Here is a 20,450-nt window from a genome sequence, read left to right as displayed (position 1 = left end):
CCCCCACTGCAAAGTACCCAGGTACCTAGGTACTCTAACTGCGCGAGCACAGACCTTCTGGAGACCCAAGCTCTTTACTCCAAGGCTTTGCGCAAATCAATTAAACGTCGCGTGGTCGCGTCGCGTTAGGAAAGTCGATGGCGGTGGCCTTGCTTCGAATTCCTTCTGTACAGAAAGTTTCATGGCAACTAAACAGAAGCTTCTTTTTCTGACTCCAGATAACAACACCTCTGTTCCAATCGCGACTGGTTTCTTTCAATTCAAAGAACCATCTCGTTCACTGCTTCAGCCTGCCTTTCTGCGATTCAAGACTCCAAATCTCTGATCTGCGGACTGCAGGAGCGCAATTACCACCATGGCTCCCACCGAGGTTGTCAACGACGTGGACGGTATGTCGCTATATATGCCCACCAACTCCGCCGCGAGAGACACTAACAACCTTTGCAGTCAATATGGAGGAAGAGGACGAGGACGAGAAAATGCAGCAAAAACTCATCAACGAGGGTAGGTGTTCTCCTGGTTGAGCCCGCGAGACTTGGCAGCGGCTAACTTTTGCGGCAGAGTACAAGGTCTGGAAGAAGAACAGTCCATTCCTCTACAGCATGATCCTCAGCACAGCGTTGGAGTGGCCGACACTGACCACCCAGTGGTTCCCCGACGTTAAGGACGTACCAGACAAGAATTACACGACCCATCGTCTCCTTCTGGGAACACATACTGCAGAGGGCAAGCCAAACTACCTTCAGATCGCCGACGTCGAGGTGCCAAAGCCGGTCAAGCCTAGCGCTCGCGACTACGATGAGGACCGCGGCGAGATTGGCGGACATGGAAACTTGGGCGGATCTGGCGAGCCGCATGTGATCAAGATGACGATTACGCAAAAGATCGATCACCCGGGCGAAGTCAACAAGGCGCGATACCAACCTCAAAATCCCGACATCATCGCCACGCTCGCTGTCGACGGGAGGGTGCTCATTTTCGATCGGACCAAGCACAGCTTGCAGCCAACGGGAACCCCCAATCCCCAGCTCGAGTGCATTGGTCACACGCAGGAAGGTTTCGGTCTGGACTGGAGCCCAGACAAGCTTGGCTGGTTGGCGACCGGTAGCGAAGACAATACCGTCATGGTATGGGATTTGAACTCGTACAGCGGCACTGACAAGAAGGTGAGGCCTTGGCGCAAGTACACCCACCACAGCCATGTCGTCAACGATGTCCAGTACAACCCAATCACCCCGTCCTGGATCGGCACCGTATCAGACGATGTGACGATGCAAGTCATTGACATCCGCACCGCTGACAGCACCAAGGCGGCTGCCGTTGCCCGCGATGGCCACAGCGATGCCATCAATGCCATCGCCTGGAACCCCAAGGTCAACTACCTCGTCGCCACCGCCTCGGCTGACAAGACGATTGGTATCTGGGATCTCCGAAACCTCAAGGCCGGCAAGATCCACACGCTCGAGGGCCACAACGACGCGGTTACCTCTCTGGCCTGGAACCCAATCGACCACGCCATCCTCGGCAGTGGAAGCTACGACCGCCGGATTATCCTCTGGGATATCAGCCTTATTGGTGACGAGCAAACACCCGAGGAGGCTGAGGATGGACCGCCGGAGCTTCTGTTCATGCACGGCGGCCACACTAACCATCTGGCCGACTTCAGCTGGAACAAAAACATCCCCTGGCTCGTCTGCAGTGCGGCCGAGGACAACTTGCTGCAGATCTGGCAGCCGACCAAGAGCATCATCTCGCCGCCGAACCAGGAGATGGAGATGAACGAAATGGGGAGCGCCGACGGAACATCTATCCCCTAGGAAGGAGGGCTCAAGAAAGGCATCAAGAGAAAACACGGCGAGCCCGGCGGCGTGAAGGTGAAGCAGGAGGAAAGCGAGCAGAGCACTGTCCTCAGGCACAAGAGGAACAACCAGAGTGTATCTCAGCAATTGCCCATGGCGGACTTGGAGATTCGCGACGACACATCGTCTCAAGGCAGTAGCGAGGACAGCGACCGTCCCCGGCCCAAGGCTGTGTACGATGAGTATCTGGAGCTGGTCAGGAACGCGCAGCAATCCGGCGAGGGCAAGCGACAGACTCGGGGTGGTAAAACTTTTTGAAGTGTGAGCGACAGCAGCATGGTTATTCACGGTGGCATTTTCGTCCAACCTCGTACTCTTCCTCTTCCTCTTCCTGGTTGTAGAAAAGGAGTCGGAGGCTATGGCATGTTTCCTGTTTCTTTTGTATGTGTTCACGCCGCAGACGGCAAGCTAGTAGTAGTGTTTTCCTAGAATGTACTTTCTGGGCCCTATTTTTTTCCCCCAGGTTTCTTCTTTGCGGTGTAATTACTTGTGACTTCTGTTTTACCGGATTGAATAGGTCTCTTTAGACAAGAGCTGACCTCTTATTGTAGAGAGAGATAAGAGCTGGAAGTTGGTTGGCTATGAGCCGGGTGCCTGGTGGTGGGTGGGCTCATGACGCATAAGCTGCTCGTATTGTTCTTGAGAGCTCCTATTGTTTGACCATTGACAATAGCTGTGAATAGACACGCATGTTGACCACACCGCCGCCAGCCCGCAGAAATATTCAGTTAAAAACCTACAAGATCATCTCATCTTTTCTGCAATCAATGACCTTGTCTCCATTCACATTTTCTCACTGTTACAACTGCTTTGACAAAGACCCCGAAGGCATTCCAAAAGTTCGCCTACCACGTCCAAAGACCACAGACAAGACGACTGTCCCTCCTCCACCTCGCCATGAGTGCCATCGACCTCGAAGACAATGACTGGGTTGATGACGTGCAGGATTTGGATTTCTTTGACGATGACGATGACGACTGGGATTTGGACGACCTCATCGCCAACCCGCAAAATGAGGCCCAGCGGATCTATTTCGACAACGTTGTCGCTCGCGAAGAGAGAACAGAGGAAGAGATCGAGGCCCTTGGTATCCGGCCCGATGTCCCTTCCATCGTCCTCCACATGACCCGCTGGGAGGAGGAGGCTCGCTCGGTTGTTGCCAACGGGAGAATCATCCCTACCGTGTCTAACCTTTCCGACAGAGTCCGGCTCGTCTACCACGGCCGTCCCAAGGAATTCGCCTCCTCTGAAGAGGAAGAGTCCGAAGATGAGGCAGCCGTCCTTGGCAAGAATGAAGAGGAGTTTGAAGCCACCTGGGAGTCACAGCTGATCGAGCACGGCCTCGAGAATAACAACGCCTTGCTGCAGAGGGAATATCGCGCCATCGCGAGGGAACGTTTCCTCTCCCTGAAGCAATCGATCAAAACCTGGCAAAAGGCACAACGGGCCCCCAGACGTCCCAAACCGACCATCGATCTGCTGTCAACCCTCTGCACGACCCCCGAGCTCCTCATCGAAGTCTGCAAGCACCTCCGCCCCAAAGACCTCGTCAACCTCTACGCCCTCCACCGCGGCTTCCACAATACCCTTAACCACAACATGCGCAAGTTTGTCTTTGCCTGGTCCCGGCACATGGCCCCCGTGGCCTCGAGGATCTACTCGTCCCCCGTCTACGCCCACTGGTTCATCCCCGACCCCCTCGGCCGAAAGTGCACCCGCTCCGACCACGAAATCTCCCTCCCCCGACCGGGCCAGGCCAGTCTGGGGGAAGACGACATGCACGTCAACTGCGACGGGAGCAAAACCCGTCTTGTGCCAGGCCTTCTCTGGCTGCAGCACGTGGTGCAGAGGGAGGCCCGCGTGCGTGACATGCTCGCCGTCCTCGCCAGACACGGTCATCGCACGCTCCCGGAAACGGACGCCACCCTCCAAAAGATCTGGCTGGTGTTAGAGTGCCCTACCAACAGGATGAGACTCACCCTCTTTTGCAACGAGAGCTTCCTCACCGACGATGATCTGTACCGCTTCCAGCTGTTTTTTGTAAAGTTGGTCCTCTTGTTCAACGATCCCGTCTTTGGGCCGGGGTCGACTGTTCTGGCGAGGTTGTTTATGGGGCAGAGGGGGCTGAGTCCGCTGTGGAAGTTTTTGAGGAGGAAGGGGTACACCACCGAGGCGGGGATACATCAGCTGAAGCTGAGGTATGACGTGCCGCCGAAGAATAGGGAGATATGGAGTGGGGAGCCGGTGATGGGGGTGCAGATTTATGACATGGGGGTCGGGCAGTTTGAGGGGTGGGAGAGGGGGGGGACCGAGATTCTCATGAGGCCGGAGGAGCTGGTTGTTATGGAGGGGGGGAGGAGGGGGCTGGGGGCGATGTGCGGGTGGGAGTGTTTGTTTGGGATGATGACGTATGGACATGTCGACTACGAGACTGGGGATAATCTGGTGCCGAGTTTGGAGGAGATGTACATGAGTGATGAGGACGAGGAGGAAAAGACTGGGCTGGAACGAGTGGCGGGGTTGCACGAGAATGAGATTGTCAACGGGGAGTGCGGGAATGTGCCCTTTGAGAGGGGGATGTGGCAGCCCAAGCATGCGAGGAAGGTGAGGTGGAAGGAGTTGACGGACGAGGAGAGGGAGGAGATAATCAAGGAAGAAGAGAGGGAGATGGCGAGGAAGGAGAGGGTGAACAAGGGGATGGATATGTATAGGTTGGCGAGGAGGAAGTTGGAGGATGTGTATAACATTACGGCTATGGGGTTTAAGGGGAAGAAGTTTAAGATCAAGGTGCCGGATCCGAAGGTGGACTGGAAGGAGGAAACGGCTGAGATTCACCGGCAGGTTCTGTTCAGGATGAAGGCTGCTATGGCGGCGGCTACGGTGGTGTCTAGTGATGAGTCAGAGTCTCCGGCTAGGGCCACGAAGCTGCCCAGGCTGGAGGATGTTGGGGTTGTGAACGATCAGGTCGTTGAGGCTGCGCCTGGGAACATGGACGATGATAGGGACACTAAAATGGACCAGGACATGGCCGAGAGCGTGGATAAGGATATGGACGTGGAGATGGAAATCATTGACCCAGACAATAACACGGGCGAAGACGAAGGCTACGACGCTGAGTCGGAAGAATTTGACGACGAAGGCTGGGAGGAGTTCGAGGATGACAAAATGGAAATCGACAGCCCCCCTTTCACTGTTGTTCTCCGTCCAGCACCACCACCACCTCCTCCTTCTCCTCCTCCTCCTCCTCCTCCTCCTCCTCCTCCTCCTCCTCCTCCTCCTCCTCCTCCTCCTCCTCCTCCTTCTCTTCAGTCCCCCCCTCCCCCAGCCCTAGCCGACGTCATCAACCACGACAACCACCTCGACACCATCTGGTCCTCACCCCCCAACCCTGCCCCCCCCAACCCAGCCTCATTCAATGCCCTTCCCATATCAGAGCAGTACCCCATTCTATTCGGCCCTGAGCTCCCTTCCTCACAATACCTATCCCCCTCTCACGGCGCCCACGCCATCAGTCAAGCGACCACTCACCTCCCCCCCGAACAGCACCTCTGGGATCCCTCCAACATGACCCTCCACCAACACTCCCCCCCAGACGCCAACTCCTCCTCCGACCTCGACTTCAACGACTCCGAACTCGAGACCATCCCTATCCCCCCCGAAGAAATTAGTACCTTCATGTCAGGCCAATACATGACACCACCACCCCCGCCCTCAGACTCGGACTCATTCGGCACCCCCTCCCCGCCTTCCCCCTCATCCTCATCCTCCTCAGAACCGCCTCCCTCGCCATCCCCTCCCCCCCAGCCCCAACCCGAACAAACCCCCCCACTCCACTTCCCTGGAATAGCACCACTTGACCCATCCGCCCCCCCTCCCCCCTCCCCCGACTTCCACCTCTCACCCCCGTTCCCCATCCAACCCCCCTCCCCCTCCGACTCGGACCTCACAACGCTCGACTCACACCCTCCCCCACTGCCCCCCTACCTCCAACCTCTAGAATCCATGTCCGTCCCCGAAGCAGAGCAATCCATCGCACAAGTCGAAGACGAAGATCTGATGGCTCTCGCAGACATCCAATACGACTCGGCGACCGAAGCCGACGTCAACGATCCAGACGGGGGTGTCGACTGGGAGCATTACGTCAATAACCTTGATATGTACCGTTCTGGGCCAGGGCAGTCGTGGTGTTTGCAGCGGGTGCCTGTTCATCCTGACTGGGCCGAGGAGCAGCGGAAAGAAGAGGAGTATACAAGAGAGAGGGAGAGGATAAAAAGTAGGTTGGACGAGATCAAACCGGATCTATGGCGGGACTGGACGGAGGGCGCGTTGAGGGAGCATTGTCGGTTGAGAGCTGAATTGGGGAGGCTGGAGGCGGAGAGGCAGGGGAGGGAGCAGCCGCCACGGGACGAGCAGCAGGCGGAGTGGGAGGAGCTGGAGAAGTCCATGATACATGGCCGGATGGAGCGGTTGAGAAGAGAGTTGAGTGGGGAGGATGGGGCGACGGAGGAGCATGAGAGGTTGGTGGGCGAGTTGATGAGGTTGGAGGAGGGGTGGCGTCATCAGTGGGATGGGGAGAGGGAGTTGGGGGGAGACGTTGAGCTGCAGATGCAGCATCAGTCAACAACTACTACCACTCAGGGTCAGCCTTCCACATCCCCGAGTCAACAATCCAGCAAGCAGCAGACCAGCACCCAAGGTCAGCAATCAACCTCCCAATCCCAACCCCCCCCCACCACCACCACCACCCAAGGTCAACAACAACCCAGGATCCAACTGCAACACCCACCACACGGCACCCTCCTCCCAAACATGGAAACAATCCGCCGCCAACGCTGGCCCTCCCCAACTAACGACTTTTGGGAGAGTCCCAGGGTCAGAAAGGCAAGAGACTGGTATTCACCGTGGTGATTCTCTTCTCTCTTTCTTACTACTTATCATTCCTTCTTGTTTTCTTTGCTACGATACTTTTTTTGTTGATTGGCATTTACAGGCTTTACAATTTTTCCACGGATAAGTTTCTTTTCTGTTGTTGTTGTTCTTGTTGTTGTTGTACGACACCGGCAGTTTGGTTGGTGTCTGCTGCTGTACGATACTCGAGGAGATACGGGTGTTCCTGATGGCGTGTATTGTTAGATAGTTGTGTTCTAGCAGATAGAAATGACGAGCGTTGTGTTGGTGAGCTCCACTGTGTTCCTGGGTATTGTGTGATCTGCTCGAGGGCTTGTGATGATGCATGTATAACCTGGTTGGAGAACTCCTCCTGCAATGGTTACCGTTTGATGAATCTGTGAATGACCCTAAACTTCTCACCTTAACCACGAGGTATCCCTCGAGAGAAAGCTTGTGCTCATGACCAGCTATCTGGCACGGGGTCTCTAGTTGCCGCGTACGGGAGGTACATCTCACTTATATTCAGCTCACAGCCCGATGGCAGATGAGATTGCAGATTGTCCTTGGATGCCGGGCTCTCCATAAACACTCGGCCAACGAGCACCTACTGATGTGCAGTTAGACACCGAGTCCGTGTGGTCATCATGCTCCGCATATCGGCACCGGCTTCCGGCAAGACATAGCATCCCCAACTACTACATGTACAAAACCTGCTTCCCGGAAGGCTATTGACTGTAGTTAGTTCCATCCATCTCTTCTTGACATGGACCCTGCAGCAATCAGTAATGCGCGGAATCTTTTGTCTTTTTGCCACCTCGTATTCCCATCTATTCCCATACCCGTCCTCTTGCTTACCTTGTCCATTGGGCTTCCATGATCCCTTTCTCTTACCCATCATACCCAACTGCAAAACTATCCCATCAGGCACACATAAGCATCCAACCAGGCATCATCGTCATATTATACCCCCCTTCACTTATATCCCATTCCCCTCACCCCTCCAACCCCCAACCCAACACCCAAGCAAAAACCTAAGCCAAAAGCAGCATCAATCCAACGTTGTCACAGCTCTCGCATGCAGGACTACTGCAGGTGCCATACCACCCGGAAACATATCTGATTCTCTGCTATGATCAAATAAGGGAATACAGCTTCTTCTGCCCAACGACCAAAAAAAGACTTACCCAGAATCTCTGACAGCTACCAACAATGCCATGCCATGGTTACCGCCCACCCATCCAACCCCCTTTGCTTCCCAAACCTGTGATGATGTTTGTGATAACTTACATAACCAGAACTAATCCCAATGCACACGCCAAAAAGTCCCCATCGGCTACACTACCGAAGGAGATCGCCCCCTTTTTCTTTCTTCAACCACCACCCCGTGTTAGCTCCGATTTCTCTACCGCAACGCTCGGTTAAAAGCAAAACCACCTGAGACTTCGTATCTCGATCCCCAACAACAGCCCACCTCCTTATCGCCAACCCTACACAGAAAAACTTCGAATCAAAACGATGCGACGCAGACACGTGCCCTGCAAACGCAAAGACACCTCGACGTCGACGTCGTAGTCCGTGCCCACACCCTCTGACTGATGGGGTTGTTCAGGAACCGCGCAACAAAACGACACTAGCGTAACGGCCCGGAGCGGAGCTCGGTTCGGTGGTGAAATCCCGCTTCTTCGGTGCGGCGCTCGGGGACAAATCCCAGTCGGAGAATTGGCATATATATTTACTTGCTGCAAGACCATGACTCGTCGGAGGAGGAGGAGGCTGTCTTTTCAGCAACAAATAAGAGGTGCCGTGTATGTCATCGTAGATTCTGGGTCAGTTCATATTTACCAAGTGATGAACCGGTAAGAGCCGTGCGTATTTTAAAATTACAACATGGACAACCTCGGTCGGCGATGGTACTAGCGGAGCCCGACGACTTGGAATTCCGAGAGGACTTTTCGGAAGGAAATCCTGGAAACGGCATGGGCTTGTCTGGAATGATTTTGCTCCACCATTGTGAGGTCCGTGGGAACTTTGACGACATGCTTTCATGACACCAACGACCGCGGCCTGTTCGTACTAGTAAAAGCCGGAACGAACTCGAAGGCCTCGAACACTGTCGTTTTGAATTTGTGCCGAAAGCTGAAGAGGGGTGGTGAACTTCGTTTCTGTGGTTCTGATATCGTCCAAGCGTCCTGCTGGTATTGGAGACGGCGCATGATGGTGTGCTGCATGTGCCCCCAACATACCCATACCGCGGGCAAGGCAGGTAGGTACAGTGGATAGAATGCACCGGTACATGTTCGTGCTGGAGATAAGTCCAGTGACCTGTATCGACCAGGACTCGGGGGTTTCTGGTCGAGACGGGCGTGGGTGGGGAGGAGAGGGGCAGATAGGCGCATCTAGGTTCCAAAGAGGGTTGTCAAATGCGTGCCATCAGCCATTTCGGGCAGAATATTCCAAAGAGCTGCGATGATAGGTCCGAAAGAATGTGAGAGAAGGAGAGACTTTCCAGTTGTCTGAAGGGCGGTCAAGAAAAGATTGAGATGAATGTGGCAATAGCAGGTGGCTCTTGCCGTGGCTGTTGTAGTGGTGACTTGATATGGAAGGTACGGATGTGTGAGGAAGGCAGGTTCATGTCCTGCATCTCATGCAGCTGCAGGTGTTCCTTCCCAGGTCTGATGTCCAAATGAAACGGAAAGATTCCGCCGGCATTGATAGCCACACATCAACTCGATCCTGTCAACACCATTTTTTTTTTTTTTTGTTTTTTTGTTTTGTTTTTGTCACCGTCATGGAAACGATGTTTCAGGTGCAGCTCTTGGATGATCGCCAGTCACCATGACGATACGGCTGCTTCCGGGCCCCCCACAAGAACGTTGTTGTTGATTGACCTCGATCTCGGCTTCTACAGGCCTCAAAGATCGCTGCCGCCGTCGCCGCCTAGGCGCTTTTGCGGCACCTCGTCAAGCTGAACGATTCCCGTCGCTGAAAATAAGCTTATTGTCTCACCGTGACCTGACCTTCACCTTCCACCTCGGGCAACGCGGCATGGAGACGCTCCGTCAAACGGCATGGGCTCAGCTTGACTGACCGTGTCCGACTTGGTGCCATTTCGTGCCCAGACTGTCTGCTGTAGGCACTTCTCGACTGGGAAGATTGTGGGCCTCTTTGAGCCTGGAGAAAAAGCAATACTGACAATTCAGGAGGAAGCGGAATGCAGGTGAGGGCCGGACCGTTCACCGTTCTGTTGACGTTCGAATGGGGGCAAGGGGCAAAGACATGTCCTGCTCACCGCATACTGCACAGCATATATGCGGCAAGACCGCTGCCGCTTCACTGCGGAATCGTGCTGGGAAGACGAGACATGAAAATTGGAGAGGTCAACAACGACGAGATAGCAGAAAGCACCTACCCCTGGTCTTCACCCCTGCCAGATCGGGGGGTTAATTGAGCATAACCCCGCAAATGCACAAACCGTCTCAAGATCGCCAACGCCAACCTCTTCGATTCTTGAGCAGCAGCATCTGAGCCTGAGAACAAAAGGATCAACAGATACAAAACAAGCGGCAACGAGAAACTGATTCGACGAGCTGGAACCACCGGCGGCATGATGCAATGTTGCGGCTCGCTCTCAGCCCCATGCCGCTATCGACACCCAGGCTCCTCACCGCACTCGGCCATCACGACAGTGGACCGGCAGCACGCCACTATGCCTGCTTCTCATGTGGTGTGGTGGTGGCGAGTACCTGTCTCCGTGCCTCCTTTCCATATTACAATTTTTTTCTTATTTTTTTCTCTTGTGCGACCTCCCGGCCGTTTTCCCCGTTTGTTCGGCCGGGATGTGAACATGCGGTCAGCAGCCGGACAGCTCGTCCACCCCGGTCGGTCCTCGTTGCCGCCACCGACAGTGTGGCACAACCTAGATCTGAGTCTTCTCTCCCTCCCACTCTGCCGCCGACGTCTGTCTTCTCCTCGGGGTCAACTCCGGAGCGGGGAGGCAGGGGACAAAAGTGTACGAGAGGCTCCCAAACTGCTCTCGGTCTAGCGGATGTGTATCGACGACGACGAAGAATGCCCCGAATGTGGAATTCAATGACAAGTCGCACTGCAAGCTTCCTTTATGTTTTTTTGCGCAGCCACATAGGCGTTGGCTCGTATGCTAATGCATGTACTGTCCATCCATACATGGTGCATACATACATGATGCAGGACCGTGCCAGCAGCAGCCGAACCACATGGCCTATAACCAGGGACGAGAGGGGCCGTTTTACGGAGCCAACACTTGGACTGAGTGAGTGAGTGAGTGAGTGCAAGATCAAATTCCCCGCTCCGACAGGATCTGAGTGGTGAGAGTCTAGAGTGGTATTGCAGTTGAGGGCACAACATATGTAAGTAATATGTGCGTCTCACCGACGGGAAGAGCGATAAACAACAGACCGACAGGAGCAACTTTATAAGAGAAAGTTGCTGCAGGGTATCTATATGAGCGCCGGCTATTGCAGACAATGTACAGCATCTGTCCCCGTTTATCCCAAGGACCGCCAGGGTCCGAAACCACGACAGCTCTTGACATTCAGGCATATCTGGAAGGGGGCAACCCGGTTGTTTCTCTGCAGAGATCAGCCATCTTACAGCAGATGATGTCCTCAAGGCACAGACTGCAACCCTACCACCCTCCGTGCCCCCTCTCTCTAGAAGCAGAGATCAAAAAAGATGTGGCGACACACAAGTTGTCGATCTTGTTCAATTTGATGGGCCGCTTGGGGATTCCATTTTCACCGAAGCCCGGCGACAGACCACCCTAACCCATTTCTCTCTAGAAGTCCCGCTCTCATTGATCCAGAGGTGGGGCTCCACATTCTCCCACGATTAGCGACTGCACAGGGGGTGCTCGAACGGGAAAAAGAAGGGGCACGAGGCACCTGATGGATGTATACTGCCATTTGTTGATCTGTCACACTCAATTCACTCCCCTCAGCCCTTTGCAGAGGAAAGCTGCCCCGTTTCACTTTGCCCAAGAAAAACATTCCTGTCTCCTGGTCAGAACCGCCGGGTCGGTGCCTCGCTGGATCTGCGGATACTGCAGTGATGCTAACCAAGTGTTGGCAGGCAATTGGAAATTGGTCCAATGGGGTCAAACCGAGGGCATCCTGGTCGACCTGGTGAACCTGGTCAGAGTCGCAGGCTAGCCATCCCAACCCCTGGGTACCTGCTGGCTGCTGCTGCTCCCCTCCCCCTCTCCAGGTTTCGCTCACTGAAAATGCCTCTTGGCACGGTGGGCTCTTTTATTAATCTCGCCTCCAGACACTCCTGGTTTGCACGGTTCGTCCCTTGCTTGACCTCGTCCAACCCTGACCCGACTGGCCTCCTCGGAGGTGATATCGTCTCTTTCTGAAGAACAGATAGAAGTCCTTCCTCTTCTTCTTCTCTTGCCCTTCTGCCTTCTGTTCCCCACCGCTTCTCCTTGTCGTTTGCTGCTGGCTACCAGGCTGTTTGTTTGAGGTGGTGTCGGTTGCTGTTCGTTTGGAATAGACCCCCTTGCAGCGATCGCTTCCAGGTTCGAGCTGGTACCGGGGAGCCAGAAGACGAAGAAAGCGGAACCGTGGACCGCCAGTTCGCCTTTTTTTTTCTTTTCACGATGCGCGCTATCTTTAATGCTTAATACCTTCTCCCGATTGTCACGATCGTCTTTGGTTCTGATACGACAATCGCACCGACAACAACCTCGCCCGTGGCCTTTCTCGACAACTGCGGCAAGATGGAGGGATACTTGAGCGTGCCCCCGGATAGGGGCACGATCATTGGGAGGGCGTTGTGGAAGGTGTGTTGAGAAGGATGCTGTTGAGAAGACGGCAAGCGGACAAGTTGTACTGACGACCTTGTGTCACCAGCCTCGATATCTGGTTGTGGGTGGCCCCCAGCGGGACCGGACGGCCGGTATCATGCGCGCGCCGTCCAACAGGAGCTCGGCTCCCAGGGAGCTGTTCAGAGTGCCATCCGAAGGCATCTATCTGTCGATCTACAAGTCCAAAGTGAGTTGTGCTTTGGGAAAGACGAGGAGAGCCGATTCGAGGGGTGGCGTGACCTAACATGTGGCACCGATAGGACGACCAAGAACCTTCACAGCAGTACTCAATCAACAGCATCACCGACTGTCAGGTGCAGATGATGGCCCATCGTAAACAAGGACCTGTCCTCCCGACTCTGGTCATCAACATTATTCCAGACCCGATTGCGGACAAGCTGCGGAAGCGACGCTCAAGTCGTACGGCTGGCTTCACGTCCAACAAGGACACAGGACCGGCACAGCTGTTGTTCCGTCCCCTGGATGAGCAACAGCAACAGCAGCAGCAGCAGCAGCAGCAGCCCAGACACAATCTCCAGGACTGGTCTCGCTTCATCCAGCAGCTCATTCAGCCCAATATGCCGCCAGGCAGAGCGCCCCTGAGCCCGGTCACGCCCGCTTCGCCAACATTTGTCAACCCTTTTACCCGTCCAAGGGAATTAAGCGACAGCCAGAGGCCAGGCAGCGGGAATGCTGGACCGCGACCCGGATTCACCAGGGGCCACACGACGCACTCTGGGCGCGACCGCCCTGTGACTTTCTCGGATTCACCAAGTCTGCGATCCAAGCGAAGTGATCTTTCGTCGGCCACGAGCTCGATTCAGACGCACCATATGGCTTTCCAGAATTACACCACTATGCTCCCGGCCGACCTCCCGTCCCCGGCCACCACCGTTGGCGAGTACCAGGGCGAGTTTATCGAGGGGTGGACGTCGGCACAAGGGCGGTCCTCGGCTCTCAGCTCACCGGTGAGGGAACGGGGGAGTGTCAGTTCGGGCCCAACACCACTTGCGCCTATTATGGATGCCGGTACATCGCCTCCAGGGCCACGGGAAACTATTCTGGACCGTGCTTTCCAAATGCGGCGCATTCCCGGCTCGGAACGCGAAGTTCCTGGTGAGGAGAAACTGACTTCATTGGCCCGATTTGATGCTCTTATGCGAGACATGGATGACAAAAGGAGGCAGCGAGAAGCTGAGGATGCCAGGCGGAAGGCAGAGACAGCCGCCGCGGCTTCAGCGTCAGTTTCAGCCCTGGACGAACAAACTGGGCTGAAAAGCGCTTGGGACTTGGATGATGATTCCTCGGAATATGACGACGATGATGATGACGATAGCGATGGGGCATTTGATGAGGCGGATTTGGATGGTGACCGGTTTTCATCCCACCACAGTTCGGCTCAGCGAGCCTTGAATTACATTTCTGGACGACCAGACCTACGAGACCGACCTCACCCGCCACCAAGAACTCACTCGATCAAGACCCCGCTTAGTTATAACCATGAGGCTCTGATGGCATTGTCATCAAGTAGCGGTGTTCGACCCCAGACAGGCTACTCTGGCAACCGGACGAGGCCAGGCATGTCTCAAAGAACACACTCCCAACCACAGCTGGCGACCATCATTGCCTCTTCTCCCTCAACGGCGCTGGCCGAGGATTCACTGTCCAACCTCGGCCCCGGCTCGCCGCCTCCTCTGCAACGAAGCCAGACGGAAAAGCGGCAATCCAACTCGAGCGCCAAACGCCTGAGCTTTAGCGAATTCACCAAGAGGCTGAGCAGCACGAGCAGCTTATTGCTGGTCCAGACCAACACAAGCAACACCAGCAGCCGGGGGAGCAACGGCGAAGCGGCCGACCCTCCCATGCCGCAATCACCACCTCAGAGTCTTCACCACCTCCATCCCCGGGCTGCTCCACCAGCACCCCTGCCACCGCAGTCGCCAACTTCGATGAGCGAGCGTGATCGCTGCGGATGGCGCGGCAGCGTCGGTGTCTTCGGTCCTGGCGAGGGGGGTTTTCTCTAACGAGCAACTGCCGATAACTGCCGACCTAAGGGGCATTCTGGAAAATCGAAGGAAAATCGAATGATGCGATGCTGCAATGCTCGGATGAGGACCAGCATCAGACGATGACACGATGTTTGAGGGGGGAGCCCGGCAGAGACGTGATTTTTGTGGGAACGAAAGGATCCAGATGCCTGGTTCCCCCGGGTGCCTGTTGTGGTATCCACTGGTGTACGAACGAGAGGGGCCGTTGCTGGATACCACCCGAGTTGTGGATATGATTCTCATGGTTGTTCTCATTCTGCTGTCGTCACTTGTATCATCTGTGGCTTCTTCATCCTGGATTTCTTGGACTCTTTTTCATGCTTTTAATATCAACGGCGTTTTCTTAAATTTCTTTTTTTTGTAAACTCTACGCATTACACCACCACCAAACACGCCCCCGGCATCATCTTCACATACGACGACCTTACGGACGACGAGTCATGAGGGAATAACAACCACAACAAACATTTTGCTGCACTTTTTGGGCGTTTTGATAGTTTATTTTTACCACGATGGCGTCTTTGACATGGAGTGAGAGACGGGGATTGATGAAGAAAAAGAGGAGGAATGCACAACTTGCATTATTACGTTTTTGGGGTTTTGATTTGACGCCTATTCTCTGTATTACATGATTTCCGCTTTTTTCTTAAACGACTTCCGTTTTTATTTATTTTTTGGTTTCTTGGGAGTCCATTATACCCTTTTTTTTCTTTTTTTTTTTCTTTTCTTTCGAGACGACGAGGAGTTTCTTTGCGAGAGAGACTATGAGAGGGATGGGATGAGATGGGATGAGATAAGGAGATGGTGTATATAAGAGATGGTCAAAAGGGAGAGGAAGGGAAGGTGAGGCGGGGGCGTAGATTAGGATTGAGGCGTTGTAGCTGTAGCATATATTTATTAGCATGGCATGGCCATTTAGCAAGTGGCGTTGAGTATATATTTATACGTATATTTATTTATTCTTTTGCACTGGGAGTGTTTTTGCAGACGTGATTGATGAGGGGGATTTTCCAGTGTGAGATGATTGAGACAGAGAGGTGGTGGTGCAACTCTTTGAAACAAGATAGAGGGAACTAATAATCTAGGCTTTCATTAAAGCTGCACTCACACCCGATAAGAGTGTGAGGCTGTTCCCCAGGCCAATCGCACGCTGAAAAACACAGTGAGGCACCAACTGGCCAGTGGGTGTCCCCACTCGATCACGAGGGACAAGCCACATATGCACCCAGAGCTTTTGATACTTTACAATGACATTCGACAAAGCAAAGGATTGATGATATAAACAATCATTGACTGAGCTTATACACATCGTTCTCTCCTTGCAGCTCCATCTCCTCGCTGTCGTAGCTTCCCGGGTAAGGTAGGTCACAGATGCTCTTACCGCATGTAGGCGGCATTGGATGCTTGTCAGAGTAGGCACATGCCCAGGCATCCCAACGTCCCCCCTTCCAGAGACCCCAGACATTCTTCTCAAGCTCTGGAATTTGCAAATCCAACATCCTCCTTGAAAATAAGTTTTGGTATCACTAGAGGGCATATCGATCAATCGTTATTCTTCTTCCTCTTTCTTCACCATCGGGGTTAAAAAGGCACGGCCTCAACCTCCACGTCCTTCACTAACAATTATCAAGCCCCGGAGCAGCAGTGACGGCACGTCAGCAAGCCACTTGGGGTTGTTGCCCCTCACTCAGCCAGCAAGTCCGCTACCGTATCTTAGCTCCGACGACCCGTCACATCAAAGCAATACGACGACATCCATAGAAAGAAGCTTTCCACGCACGTTTGACCGTGCCATCAACTCAACAATTCCCGCCGCCGATTACATTTGCTTACCTCTTCTCTCCTCTCCTCTTCATATCCTAGCCCCCTTAACCCAACCATTTCCACAGGCATTCCGCGAGGACAGAACCCCAGTCCCGCGGATCCCTACATCCATCGCCGTGGCAGACCAGCAACCCCCAACCCTCAACACTACGTCAGCCACCTCCACCACCACCACTGCGAGTCCTCCCCAAGCCTCGACGATAGCATCGTTGTTGCAGCCCGCTCCGCAGGCCCCCTCGGCTGGAATCACCTCTGCCACCACCGCTGCCGCTTCCAACCCTCCCAACCTGACGACAACACAGCAGATATTAGGAAGGAGGCAGCGGGGCGACGAGTCTGAGGACCTGCCTTCTCAAGGCGAAGACGCCACCGCCGGCATTTTGTTACCTCAACAACAACCAACACGACGGAACAAGAGATTACGAACTGGAGAAGAAGACATGAGAACCGACTACGATTCCCAACCCTCATCATCATCATCATCATCATCCTACAGAGCCGGTTGGGCTTCCAACGGTTCAGCTTTTAGACGCAACAAAAGCAACACCGAAACCGGAAACGGTAACAACAACAACAACAACAACAACAACAACAACAACAACAACAACAATAACGAGGAAATGTACTCGTCCCTCCACCTCCGAGGCGGCGTCCCGCCAGATTACTTCGGTCACGACCGTGAGGAAGTTACGAGGATTCTTATACAAGCTCTGGATGACTTGGGGTATGCCGATGCGGCCCAGATAGTCTCGCAGCAGTCGGGGTACGAGGTCGAGTCACCAAACGTGGCGGCTTTCCGGGCGGCAGTGCTGGAGGGGAGATGGGACAATGCGGAGAGCCTGCTTTGGGGGGCGGGGGGAGGGGGACTGGGAGGGTTGATTCTCGCTCCTGGGGCAGACCGCAACTCGATGAGGTTCAGACTTAGGCAGCAAAAGTTTCTGGAGCTTCTGGAGAAGGGCGAGAGGAACAAGGCGTTGGCGGTCCTGAGGAGAGAGCTGACGCCGCTTTGCAAGGATCAGCCGCATATTATCAGCACCTTGAGTAAGTATCTAATGTGTCAAGACCAGGAGGATCTGAGGCGCAAGGCCGAGTGGGATGGGGCCGGAGGGGATAGCAGACGGAAGTTGTTGAGGAAGCTATCTGGTAGGTTTTTGGTTTCCAAGTTGTTGGATTATGGGTTTTGCTGACTTGGGACGACAGAATCCATATCACCCTCGGTGATGCTCCCCGAACAGAGACTTGCTGTGCTTCTCAACGATCTGAAAAACAACCAGATAGAAAAGTGTCTCTATCACACGACGACAAACCCGCCGTCGCTCTACTCGGATCACCGGTGCGAGCACTCTCAGTTCCCAACCGAGGTCATGGTGGAGCTGGATAAGCAGCAGGGAGAGGTGTGGCAGATAAGGTTCTCGCCCAACGGCGAACGCCTCGCAACCTGCGGCAGTGCCAAGGGTATTTGCATCTGGAACACGCAGACGTTTAACCACGTGCGTGTGATCAACACGCACGACGCTGAGGTGTCCAACATTGCGTGGAGCCCCGACAGCACGATGCTTTTGAGCTGTAGTATGGATGGGCAGGCCAAGGTGTGGAACACGCAGACGGGGGAACTGGTCGTGGCGCTCGAGAAGTTTGGGGAGCCAGTCAGCAGTGCTGGGTGGCTGCCGGATGGGAGGACCTTCATTACTGGGTCTCTTGACAAGGCCAAGTCGCTGTGTGAGTGGGACCTGTCTGGAAGTTTGCTCTACAACTGGACCAGGCGGCATAGGACCGAGGACCTGGTCGTGTCGGCGAATGGGGAGTGGCTGGTGGCCATGGACGACAGGCGCGGCGTGCATATCTACCACATCCCTCGTCGGGAGTACGAGGTCGACCTGATACTGGAGAGCAGGCTCACTAGCGTCAGCCTGAGTCAGGACTCAAAGTGGTTGTTGGTCAACACGGTCGATGACGAGGCGCTGTTGTACGACTTTGGGACGAAGGAGGTGTTTCAAAAGTACAAGGGGCACACGGGGGGCGAGGTGATTATCCGGGCGGGGTTTGGGGGAGCGGGCGAGAACCTTGTGATCAGCGGGAGCGAGGACGGGAACGTGTTTGTCTGGCACAGGACGACGGGGCAGTTGGTGCACAAGAAGATGGCGCATAGCCCGAGGGTGAATTCGGTTTGTTGGAATCCGAGGGATGCGGGGATGTATGCTACTTGTGGGGATGAGGGGAGGGTGAAAATGTGAGTTTTTCTTTTTTTTAGTTTTTCATGTCGAAGGTAAGGGGTGCTGACTACCTGCTGGTAATAGATGGACGAGTCCTGAGCGGGCGAGACAATGGGCTGCTGCGAGGGCGCAGTCGGTCCCGGGGCAGAGGTCGACGACTAATGGGACATCGGGTGAGGGGCCTTCTAGGACAGGTGCGGCGAATGGCTGGGGGTTAAGTGGGAATGGGAGTGGTGGTGCTGGTGGGGGGCCTGGAGGAGAGGGGGGTAATGATGAGGAGGATGGGGAGGAGGAAGAAGGGGAAGAGGGAGAGGAGGAGGAAGTGGGGGCTCATGAGTTGGCTTAGAGGGCTCCGGGTCGGGTTGCGCTGTTACCTGCGAGGGTTGTTATCGCCTCTGTGGAAGCCAAAGTGCGGGAGTTAGTTCAAAACAAGAGGGCAACTGAAGACGCGTATTTTGCGAAAATATTGCGTTTATTCTAGGGTGAGGGTTGGTGATGGAGGTGGTCAAGGAGGCGGTGGCGGTAAATCATAACAACAGCGATGATCACGACTGGGGTGAAGATGGGGGCAGTGACCGCCTCCTTCGCAACTAAGAGCCTGCCAACTTATCCAGGCTACTCTCGGTCCTAATCACCAGACGATCGCCGGCGCCATTCAATCCTTTCGGAGATAAAGGCAAGATGGCGAGCAACTCTACGAGAAGCTGGAATGGACACTTTTGGTTCTTGACCAAGGGTCCTGGCAGGGGTAACGAGGAGGTGGAGGCTGTGGCTGATGATGTGGAGGATCTGATTGGGATTATTGGGGACCAGAGGGAGAATTTGAAGACGGGAGAGGGGTTTTTGTCGTGGATGCTGGCACAGGAGTTGAGTGAGGAGAGGAACAAGCTGGCTAAGAGGGTTGAGAGGAGGAGGGTTAGGTTCGGGAGGGTGAGTAGACGGGTGAAGGGGTAGAGGCCGAGGATGTGGATAGTGGGGGTGGGGGGTTGAGATGGGGGAGGGTGATTTGCTTGTTTAAAGCGTTGTTTCTTTTTGTTCTTGCGTGGACTTTGTGTGGTTCGTCTCTAGAGGCTCTCTGGGTCGTGGCGAAATTTGAATATTTTGAGGTTGTCATTGACTGGTTGGGGGTTGTGCATGCATCATGGGGTTTTCTTTTTGTTTCTTTTGTGTTTTTTATGGTTAGGGTTGGGTTGTGGGGAAAGGGAGGGGGGAGGGAGGTATAGCGAGACAGAACAGAGTTTGATATAGCGAGTAGGGGTTAAGAAACGGAGGGTTCCATTCCAGATGGATGGATGGATTTGTGTTGTGAAGTGTGAAGTGTCTGGTGTGCTGGTTTGACTAGCGAGGACTTGTCTGTGTTGAACTAGTTATTCTGGGTGAGTATGTCGTCTGTGGCTTCCTTTCAACCGCTCTAACGGCATGTTATTGCCCTTGCGAAGCGAGTAAAGTAGGTAGGAAATTGTACAGAAATTCAAGGGGACAATGGCGTTGTTCCCATCTCAAGAGACAACGCTATAGTTATCATCACTCTCTCCATGTCACTCTCCCCCTGGATGTTGTATTTAACAACCCCCTGTCCCTCGCTTCTCTTTTACTCCTCTCTCTCATCACCATCAATCACCATCACCACCAACTAATACCTGCAGACCACAACACTGACCTCGCGAAAATACCCGTCACCGTTTATGTGACGACCTGGACCTGCTGCATTCTGCGGCGGGGAACACGACGCCAGACGGGAGGATCTTGCGTGCAGCAACCCCCAGTGTCAGCA

The 20,450-nt window shown here is 54.3% G+C and overlaps 3 protein-coding genes across 3 annotated transcripts; all 3 read left to right on the top strand.

The window, feature by feature from the left end:
• The first annotated feature begins 99 nt into the window (after positions 1-99).
• Positions 100-2,304, top strand: HAT2 (Histone acetyltransferase type B subunit 2). Its single transcript, XM_062876872.1, has 3 exons — positions 100-389; positions 448-504; positions 562-2,304. The coding sequence occupies exons 1-3, from the start codon at positions 356-358 to the stop codon at positions 1,815-1,817; spliced, it is 1,347 nt and encodes a 448-aa protein (XP_062735511.1). The 5' UTR covers positions 100-355; the 3' UTR covers positions 1,818-2,304.
• A 452-nt stretch (positions 2,305-2,756) lies between these two features.
• On the top strand, positions 2,757-6,767 carry QC761_211380 (uncharacterized protein; the record flags this gene model as incomplete). The annotated part of the gene is made up of 2 exons (XM_062876871.1): positions 2,757-5,079; positions 5,140-6,767. 2 exons carry the CDS (start codon positions 2,757-2,759, stop codon positions 6,765-6,767), a joined length of 3,951 nt encoding a protein of 1,316 aa, XP_062735510.1.
• Positions 6,768-11,111: 4,344 nt separating this feature from the next.
• Positions 11,112-19,022, top strand: QC761_0043760 (uncharacterized protein; the record flags this gene model as incomplete). The annotated part of the gene is made up of 8 exons (XM_062872386.1): positions 11,112-11,799; positions 11,856-11,990; positions 12,051-12,567; positions 12,638-12,778; positions 12,852-14,576; positions 16,529-17,606; positions 17,664-18,693; positions 18,761-19,022. The coding sequence occupies exons 3-8, from the start codon at positions 12,505-12,507 to the stop codon at positions 19,020-19,022; spliced, it is 4,299 nt and encodes a 1,432-aa protein (XP_062735509.1). The 5' UTR covers positions 11,112-11,799; positions 11,856-11,990; positions 12,051-12,504.
• Between the last annotated feature and the right edge of the window lie 1,428 nt (positions 19,023-20,450).

The sequence above is a fragment of the Podospora bellae-mahoneyi genome, chromosome 2 (assembly GCF_035222275.1).
Source record: "Podospora bellae-mahoneyi strain CBS 112042 chromosome 2, whole genome shotgun sequence".
Classification (NCBI taxonomy): Eukaryota; Fungi; Ascomycota; class Sordariomycetes; order Sordariales; family Podosporaceae; genus Podospora; species Podospora bellae-mahoneyi.
Note: the sequence above shows the minus strand (reverse complement) of the source record. Positions and strands in the feature narration are given on the sequence as shown.

What these genes read in the sequence shown, in the direction of transcription:
- HAT2 (XM_062876872.1), top strand. Translation starts at nt 356, where the DNA reads ATGGCTCCCACCGAGGTTGTCAACGACGTGGACG. An exon ending in GGTTGTCAACGACGTGGACG is followed by an intron (nt 390 to 447) that starts GTATGTCGCTAT and finishes CAACCTTTGCAG; the next exon opens with TCAATATGGAGGAAGAGGAC. An exon ending in GCAAAAACTCATCAACGAGG is followed by an intron (nt 505 to 561) that starts GTAGGTGTTCTC and finishes CTTTTGCGGCAG; the next exon opens with AGTACAAGGTCTGGAAGAAG.